This window comes from Glossina fuscipes, unplaced genomic scaffold, assembly GCF_014805625.2.
Source record: "Glossina fuscipes isolate IAEA_lab_2018 unplaced genomic scaffold, Yale_Gfus_2 0, whole genome shotgun sequence".
Taxonomy (NCBI): domain Eukaryota; kingdom Metazoa; phylum Arthropoda; class Insecta; order Diptera; family Glossinidae; genus Glossina; species Glossina fuscipes.
Window position 1 is genome coordinate 41,535,557 of NW_023998414.1, and position 10,118 is coordinate 41,545,674.

Below are 10,118 nucleotides of genomic sequence, written 5' to 3' on the forward strand. Positions count from 1 at the left end.
TGCCTTAGATATAATTGAATTTTTGCACTAAATAATTTTGAAATTATTATGTAGTCAAAGTTTAATTCTGGCAACCCTATGATTTACTTACTGTATGTATTTTTTACTATTTCTTCTGTGCTGCTTTCTGGTTTTTATGGGGAATTTTAATAGGAAGAAATTTTTTGAACAAATTTAATTATATTGTTCTTATAGAGCATGAGAAAAGGTACAAATATCATGAAAAGATTAATTGAAGTTCTGTAAATAAAAAGAACTTGTGTACAAGGTTTGAAAAAAAAAAAACGATACAAAACGAAAGTAACAAGAGGAAGAATAATTCGAGTAGAAAGAAAGATAAACTGCAGCACGCGTTTTTTTTTCTTTGTAAGAGCTAAAAGATTTGTGAAATTCTTAGAAAAAGAAAAGTATAGAGACGTTTCTGCATTATCAACTTCTCTTTATAACGCTATGACCCAACATGCTGCAGTGGCTGCTTTGGCTGAAGAATTAGCCAAAGCAGTCGAATTAATAATGCACCCTCAAACGGCTCAGCAGGCACGAATGGAAGCTTACATGGCTTGTGAACGTTTTAAGGAGGAATCGCCGTTATGTGCACATGTTGGTTTATTTTTGGCCAGTGGTGGGCAATTCGGGCAAAATGTTAAACATTTTGGTTTGCAACTCATGGAATATACTATCAAATTTAAATGGAATTGTATATCCCACGAAGAAAAATTATTTATTAAAGAAAATGCGATGAAATTGCTGCTTTTAGGGGTGGGACCTGCCGAAGATAAAAATTTATCACATTTAAAGGATGCCTTATCCCGCATAATAGTAGAAATGATTAAAAGGGAGTGGCCTCAACAGTGGACCACGCTGTTATCTGAATTATCAGATGCTTGCACTAAAGGAGAGGCTCAGACTGAATTAGTATTGTTGGTATTCCTGCGTTTGGTTGAAGATGTAGCTCTGTTGCAAACAATTGAATCTAATCAACGGCGCAAGGATATGTATCAAGCTTTAACCAATAATATGAACGACATTTTCGAGTTTTTCCTGCGTCTGATAGAGTTGCATGTGACCTCATTCCGCGAGTCCACAGCTCGCTGTAACTTTCAAAATGCCAGCGCACACAGCCGTGTGGTAGAGGTAGTGTTACTTACGTTGACTGGTTTTGCAGAATGGGTTTCCATTAATCATATTACCTGCAGCAATGGTAAACTATTGCAGATTTTATGCATTTTATTGAATGACAAAGCATTCCAGTCCAATGCAGCCGAGTGCCTATCGCAGATCACAAACCGCAAGGGTCAAGTGAAGGAACGCAAACCTTTGCTGTTGCTCTATGGCGAAGAACCTATGCGCTATATATACAGTGCCAGCCAAACGATGCCTGTCGACGCAACATCAGCTGCTTTAGAACAAAATCATAATTTTCTTAAAAAGTTGGTGCAAGTTTTAAGTGGCATGGCTCAACAATTGGTCTTGCTATGGGGAAAAGAGGATGGTGCTTTACAAAGACCACCACAATTTGAGGTGTTTCTAGAATGTTTATTATCATTAACACGTCATGGATCGTTGAATATTGCCCATGGGGCTACATTAATTTGGAACGTTTTATTAAAACATGAATCAATTTCTAAAGATCCTGCAGTTGTTGCTTACATACCCAAAATAATTGAAGTTGTCGCTCCACGTATAATCAAAACTTCTTACCCGTCTACCAGATCATTCGCAGATAGTGGCAGTGAAGCTTCAGCAAAGACGACCACTTATGTGTGCTTAGAATATGATTGCGAAGAGGATTTTGCGGTATTCTTTTATCGCTGCCGTACTGATTTTTTGGAAATATTTCGCCAATCCACACTTGTGCAGCCATTGGTTACATTCGGCTACTGTGAGCAATGGCTTAATGTGCGTTTAGCCAAAGCCCATACCGAGCGTGGTAACGTTCAATGCAGTGTCTTAGATCCTACTTATCTGGAATGGGAAGCTTTAGTTTCAGTTATTGACGGGGTGCTCAGCCGTATTCTTTTAGTTTCGGAAAGACCTTCAGTACAGTCAGGTCTACATTTGTTAGAAGAATGCTTAAAACTGAATACAGATAATCCGTTAATACTCTCTATACTATTGTCTTGCATTTCGGCATTGTTTGTGTTCTTAAGTATGTCGTCATGTCAGATAACATCCAACAATTGCGTGGCCATGACCGGTGTGTCCTTGTTGCCTCGGGTGTTAGAGAAAATTTTTGCCGCCTTAGTGTTTCGCGATCCTAATGAATCGGCGTCTTTACATCACAGCTACAGCACACGTTCTCAAGCCTGTAAAAACTTGCGACGTCATGCAGCTTCTTTGATAGTAAAATTGGGTCATAAATATCCTTTACTGCTTTTGCCGGTTTTTGAGCAAATCAATACGCACATTAAGACAATATGTCAACAGCCACAACATCCTATAAGTAATACCGAACGCGTTACTTTGCAAGAGGCCTTGCTCTTGATTTCTAATCATTTTTGCGATTATGAGCGTCAATCTACTTTCGTTGGTGAGGTTCTGCGTGATAGTATCCCGCAATGGGACGCTTTTTCACAGGCTTTCAAATCTGCCTTGGACTTTATGCATTTCGTCGGCTTGGATCAACCACCAGTGTATCCAATTGAGAATGATCCTTGCCGGTCCCACCGTAGTTCTCTGTTACATGCTTTGCATGTGGTATTGGGTGTCATCAAGCGGTGCACTTGGCCAGATGATCCAGATAGAGCATCGCGCGGTGGTTTCGTGGTTGGACACACAGAAATTGGTAATCCAATATGCCGCAATCCCGCTACACCACATGTTATACCCTTGTTGAGACATATTTTGGCTTTACTGCGCGTTTTAAACGAACTTTTTAAGCCAGAAGCTTTGGCTGCCTTGACTCAAGCTTATCGTAATATTCATTCCATGCCGGAACATGAGAAAAAAGTAAGTGGGCTAAAATAACAAATAATTTAATTAATTTTCAACTATAATTTTTAGGTACTTATGGGAGTCTTTGCTGTGCCCACAGATCCTTTGGATCCTACCATTAAGAAGCCACCCACACCTTTCGATAAAATGCAACAATTCATGGTCTCTTTGTATGAAGGATGCTATCATATGATGGGTTCGGCAGGTCCATCTCTGGGTCGACACCTTTACCAATTAGACGGAGTGGCAAATGCTTTAATTAATAGTGCTTTTTCCTGTCTAGAAGACGTGCCCGATTATCGTCTTAGGCCCATTATACGTGTTTTCTTTAAACCGTTTGTTTATTCCTGCCCACCAGCTTTTTACGATGTGGTACTCTTACCCATTTTTGCACACATTTCTCCTTTGTTGTTTAATCGTTTAACAGCACGCTGGGTTTACATAACTTCCCTCTATGAATCGGGTCAACTTGGCAATGAGGAACAAACTAATGATACACAAGAAGTGTTGGAAGATATGCTAAATCGTTCTTTGACCCGCGAATACTTGGATGTGCTAAAGATTGCTTTGGTAGGTGGACAAATAGGCGCAGAAACAATAGCAATAACCCATTCCAATACCACTGGCAATATGGTATCCGATGTAACAATGGAACCAGACGAACACTCAATGGATGGTGTTATCCATAGCCGAGCAGCGCAAGCGGCTTTACTATCTGACATTATCAGTGACTTAGGAGCTAAATTATTGCGCAATTCTTATACCAGCAATTACATACTCATGACTTTGCTTAGTGCTTTGTCTTGGAATGATGGTACTTGTAACTTGAAAGCTGTAAATGTAGCGGCACCCGTTATGCGTTTTCTAGCCGCTGAACAACTAATGGATGCTAACAAAGCTGTTAGCGCGTTTACCGCCGTGTTAAGAGGACTTCAAGTGCACGGCCAGCATGAGGCTAATCAGGCGGGTCTTATAACTTTAGGAGTACAATTCTACGAATTGTTAAGACCTAAATTTCCTGCCTTGGCAGAAGTTTTACAAAGTGTACCAAATGTAAGCAGCAGCGACATTCAGAAATTTGACGAAAAGATCGCTGTAGCACCGGTCAAAGGCAATAAAGTGGATAAAGCTAAAAAGGATTTATTTAGAAAGCTCACTGCTCCTCTGGTCGGGCGTTCTGTGAATCAGTTGTTTCGTCATGAAATAAAAATTGCCAACTTACCGCCTATGCCATCGGCGAAAATGAAAAACCCAGCAACCGACTTATTCGATACCACTATAAATAGTGGACTAACACAGCTGTTTCAAGCAAATAAGTGACCAACATGAGCAGGAATAATTTAATACAAACACTTGGCGATATCAAATTAAACAGCTAAGGATTGTAAGTTTGCATTAATCAAAAAAAAAAAAAAAAAAAAAAAAAACGCGAGTATAAATTTAACGTTTATTTTCATTATTCCCCATCTGGTTATATTTTTATATAAATTTTGTAATGTATATTATGTTTAGATACTCTCAATACACATTTAATTGTTTAGTGTGAAAATTTTTTCGAATAGCTGCTGGAAAGAAGATAGTTAATTTTACTACTTACTAATGTTAAATTTAAAAGTTGAAACCCCATTGTTTTAAATAGGTAAAGGTAAAATCTATATAAATTCATATCGTCTGATGATTTATATAAACGAAGGCATGCTAGAGACTTTCTAGTGTATCCCGAAGCTTTCAAAATTGGTATCCAACTTTATTCATTCTAGGCATTCTAGGATCTAAAAAATGATATATATTTTCGATTCATGGGGTGGATTTTCAAAAATAATTTCGACGCAAATATAATAGGTATAGAAATTTATGGTGTAATCGAGACAAACCTACATGCAGAGAGACAATATTTCATCGCGGCAGGATGGATCCTCTTGCCATGCGAACGTTTGCTTCTTTTTTTATTCTTTGGTTAAGGTGTCATTTATTCTGGCCGTTTAACGTTTACGGTAGAATTCATTATTGATTAGGTTTAAGCATTTTTATTTTCAATAATAGCATTTTCATTTGGTTAATTCTTCAAAGCACGCATTTCGCGACATTTTCCTGATTCTAATTTCCGCAAACAGATAACATAAATGTTCGTGTTACAACTTTTGAAAAGTTTTATTTATCAATGAGACAGTCACAGCTCTTCTAAGCACTATAGATGGTTTCCATAATGCTTTATAGCCTACTAAGTGGCGGGAGGTATGGAGTACCTGATTAAAATGACAATGGCTTACTTTGTTGATATGTGTGTGAAAAGCTACGCAATTCAACTCTGAATTATTTCAAGTTTTTATTCTCCTCCGCAAGTTTATCTTAAGATTGACGGAAACCTATAAAATACATTTCTTACATTATTCGAACTAAAAGGGGAAAGCGAAGCATATCTTAATGGCTTTTCAGCCGGGTCGAACGCTGATCTAAACACTAATGATGTTAATGCTTTAGGCAATTTCGATATATGTGGATTTGAAAACTGACGACAATGCAATAAAATCATTTATACGCAATTGAATTGACAGATGAGCATGTCTGCAATATTTTTTTATCGAATAAATCTGATTTATTACATAAAACAAATCTGATACGATTTTCCATTTACTCGGATTAATAGATTTTCTATATCTTTACAGATTCTAACAGCAGCACAACACAATTTAAATATGTGTTTGTGAACTACACGGACAATGAGATGACCCGGCGACTAATATATAAAATATGTAAAATATATATACACGAGATCAAAAGTGTAATTTACGTTGCAGTTGAAGAAAACTGAAATCATTTTCTAATGATTTCATATATCTTCCTGTTCCTGCTTTGAATGTCATTCATTCTTCCCCATATTTCAATCAATTTGGTTTCAAAGGTAATAACGAATTATTTTATTTATTGCATTTTTCTTTTTTTTCTAAATTTTATTCTCGTTTCTATTTGCTCGAGATACGTTCCTTTGGCGTGTAAATTGATTGTATGTATGTAATAGCAAGTAGCGGTACGTCTTTATTATAGTACCTTTTTGATCTATCTATATTTACATTTTTTTTTATGCATAAGTTTGATTACTGGAATGAATCGAATTTTTGAAGTTTAAAAAAAAAAAAAAAAAAAAAAAAAAAAAAAAATATCGTAATTATACCAAAAATAATATTATCCTCAAATATATCATTTTCAACATAACTCTCATTTCCATCTGCTTCGCATTGATATATAACACTATTGAGAAAATGGTGCGCTATGGTTAAATCAGCCTTCTGCATGCAATTGATATGAGTTGGCATGAAAAGTCTTTGCAAGAGTTGGAAAATGTCAAGCCAATCTCGATCTACGACAATCCAATCTTTGAAATTGATTTGTCCTTACTTCTCATCTCGCCTGTGTAAGCCATCGGCTGAGGTTGGTCGCTTTCACTGTCCCTGCTCGATTCCGTATCATTGTCGATAGGATTTTTTTCCGTTTTATTTAAAGTGTTGCTCTTTTCAGAAAATTTACAAGTCTAACGATATTAAAAACATTTTTTTTTTTTTTTTTATTATTTTAAGATTCGCAAAAATTATATCTTGTGTCTTCTCTATGAAAAGCTGTCATCACAAAAAAAAAAAAAAAAAAAAAAAAAAAATTTTAAAAATAATTTAAAATATATTTAAAACGAATTGTTATTTAAAGATTCTAAATGATATATATATTTTTTTATTAAATTATTGATATAAATTTTTATGTATGTATCGCATAAAATAATTTAAAATATGAATTGTGGGAAGATAAAAAGAGGCGTAATAAAGGAAAAAGCATGTATAGTAGCATCTATGCGCTGAGTACGTTGTCATTATTCGGGATCGTACCGGATTGTCATTTAAATGTCTTGCATTATTTAAGAAAACATTTTTTTTTTTTTTTTGCCATTTAAAAATCACAAATCTGAAAAGGGGATATGGATAAATAACAGTAAAAACAATTTTTTCTTTTAATCGCAACTAAAAATCTTGAAGAGTATTGTGCAAAGAATTAATTTACAATAATAGATTTTTAAAGAGTGAATTATTAGACTTATTGCTGCTAAAAAATTTAATATGTTTAATAATTGTCCGGGTTTTTGTAGGATGAGGTCGCAGCACGACGAGATAATTTAGTTTTATAAAGCGAGCGTACATTGTTCGTAGAATGGTCAAGGCAAGTTTAAAAGGGTAAGACATCACCGCTGCCGAGAATCATAAAGTGCGAAATTTTTAAAAAATTATCATTTGATCTCGATTATGATCGGAAGATTTACTTTACTCATTATCCATCCGTCATAGGGCATCCGGCATTTAGCATCCGTCTATATACGTGAGGTCCCTTTTGCTTCAACAGACTTGTTTCCTTGTAAAACGCGATATGCGATGAAATCATATTTTATTGTGCCGAGGCGGCCTTTAGCTAGCGTTTTCAATAGGAATTTCTATAGGGCATTCGACGATTGTTATCTTATCGTTCGCAAATATAAATGCTCAAGGTTTTAATATAGGGGGGTCTTAGTACACCGTTGCGTATTTAATTTGCAAGATATGGTTGATCGCAATGAACGCGCTTTGCGAGGAAGAGAATTATTCGTACCGATGTGTAAGAAGTGTGTATTCTGTATGAAAGCCAACGTTTTAGCTTTCAATAGATTGCCTGCCCGCATAATACTAATGTGTTACTATTAGATGAAGTAAATACCAATGTAACATCTGAGTCAAAATCTTTTGAATTGAAGTAAGAACGCTATACGCTATGTGCAGTGACGTTGTGTTCGGACGAATTTTTTTTTTTTTTTTTTTTTTTGATTATAATAGATATTTATGAGTATTTTTGCTCTCAACACATAAGCAAGAAATATTAAGTTTTTATCGGTGACAATCTGACATATTTTTATTTAGAGTTTTAGAAAATAGGTATCAATCAAAAATAATGGCATTATAAGGGTGACGTGCTACGTGCGTGTAAGTATCGTAGGACACAGTAAAATTATAAAGGATGTATAGAGAATCGATAAATCGCGTTTCTAGTGTTTGACATTGATTACCGTTGCATGTCTATTTAAGACTTAATACCACGGCATCCAATCGGGGTGGATGTACTTGAGCACTTGATGATATTCGAAAAAGTGAAACGAAAGACTGAATTAGGTATGCTTTTCCATAGTTTTTCATTCATTCCTATAGAAAAAGTATGCAAAAAAATAGCCCAGGATAAGGCAGGCGCTAGCATAAAAGCCAATGGTCGAGAAGGAAACATTTGGCGCAAATTATGGGAGCCTTATTTATGTAACCGCTTCTTTTCTAAATGTTCTAAATTATCTCTCCTTTAACATAATCCAACTTAGTCGTGAACGTTTATTCTCCTCTTGAAGTAAAACAAGGCTCATTCTCATTTGTATTGCAATAATTGTAATCTACATGAGAAGGGCTTGAAATTGACCCGCCTTTAATTATACAAATTGAATTAGAATCATTGTCTGGATTTTTCTAAGCGCAATTTTCGCTTCGACCGAAGGACGACGCACAATATTGAAAATGATTCAAATCGCTTCGATTTTTCGACCACTCTCCATATATATAATGTTTTGTTTTGAAAGATAGTTAATTGAAAAAAAAAATTTTCTCGACAATAGTCACTTAGTAATAGTATTTTCACGTTCTGAATTGGTATGAAAAATTCGACTTGGCTGGGGCAGTTTTTTTTTGAATCCAACATATATAGGGGTTATCATAGAGAGAAAGTCTAATTATAATATTAATAGGAACTAAATTAAGTTTGCTAAATTTGAATAAAATTATCTGATGTCTTCGGGATCATCGAATATGCGGTTTTTCATGAAAAGTATTCCCCTTTGTATGAAAATAATGCACATTATCAACAAAACGAGTGAGTGACTGTATCAGACGAAATGATACGGAGCATCTAATTGTGACTTTGCCCCACTATTATTGTTACTTTTTTTTTGTGAACAATTTAATACGCGTACGAAGTGCACGATGAAAATTGACATGGGGAAGAGAGACATTGAGAAGAAGTGCAAGTTAATTTAAGAATCAAGAAAAATAATTAGAAGGCATTTTCTGGATGACTTTAGAAGTCTAGCCTTAGACAATTGTTACATACTTTTAGAAGCAAACATAGGCTTGTAGAATCGTTACGATATGTAGATGAAATGTACTTCCATTTGGTTTTGCATAAGTTATCACGAGAAACGAGCATCGCGCCAATGTATGACAATTAAGATAATTTGCTCACTTGTGTTCGCTGAACTTTTGAAAGGACAAACGCTAAAATCGACAATCTCTGATTATCTGATTCATTTTCAAAAGTTAAATTCGAACTCGTTTAGAATTCTAAAATAGTACGATGATCTACGATGCATCGAGTATGAGCGGGGATAATAATAGAAATAGCGTTACTTACCTTCGAATCTTACTTTATATCGGATTGAATATGTATTTTAATCCTTTAAAGATTCAATAGCCAGACAATAACAGACAAATATAATATTTTCGTTAATAATTGAGTCAACAATATTTCATAAACATGCAACCAAGCAAGTGCATGGCTAACGCGGCTCGACCATTTAGTTATATTGACACTTTCACAAAGACGTTATTGATATATTTAACTGATATGAAATGTAGTAAAAAAAATCGAATCAAAACCGCCGATAATCTTCTTATACGCGCTGTTGCTTTTTATTCTTCTTTATTTTACATATTTTTTCCTTAACACTCTTCTAAAAATACATGAAAGTTAAGCTTAGATTGTTGTTGTTTTTATTATCATTATCATTATTATCATTATTATTATTATTATTATTTTTTAATTCGTCAATGGTGGTTATATAAAAAAGGGCTTATAACTTAGGTTAAGGTTTAAGTACACAAATCTTAGAAAGTACTTATAAAAGAGTGTATAAGTGTTTGAAAACAAACTAATAATATATAGCTTATCTAAAATGATTCGATTTAAGGAAGAACTACAATAAATTCAATAATGTGAATACATAATGAACATTAAACTAATGACGATGGGGAATAAGTTATGAAATGAAAGCGTTTATACGTGGAAAAGAAAGGAGGCTGCCTCTTGAGTATTAATTGAAAATTTATCTTTTAGAAAGTAATAAATAAAATTGTAAATAA

The 10,118-nt window shown here is 34.6% G+C and overlaps 1 protein-coding gene across 1 annotated transcript; it reads left to right on the top strand.

Moving 5' to 3' along the window:
- Positions 1–138: 138 nt before the first annotated feature.
- LOC119639115 (exportin-5) lies at positions 139–6,093 on the top strand. Its single transcript, XM_038036333.1, has 3 exons — positions 139–2,949; positions 3,004–4,318; positions 5,601–6,093. The coding sequence occupies exons 1-2, from the start codon at positions 451–453 to the stop codon at positions 4,252–4,254; spliced, it is 3,750 nt and encodes a 1,249-aa protein (XP_037892261.1). The 5' UTR covers positions 139–450; the 3' UTR covers positions 4,255–4,318; positions 5,601–6,093.
- The last annotated feature ends 4,025 nt before the right edge of the window (positions 6,094–10,118 follow it).

Coding starts and splice junctions, on each gene's coding strand:
- LOC119639115 (XM_038036333.1), top strand. CDS start 451: ATGACCCAACATGCTGCAGTGGCTGCTTTGGCTGAAGAATTAGCCAAA. Junction 2,950..3,003: donor TGCCGGAACATGAGAAAAAA/GTAAGTGGGCTA, acceptor TATAATTTTTAG/GTACTTATGGGAGTCTTTGC.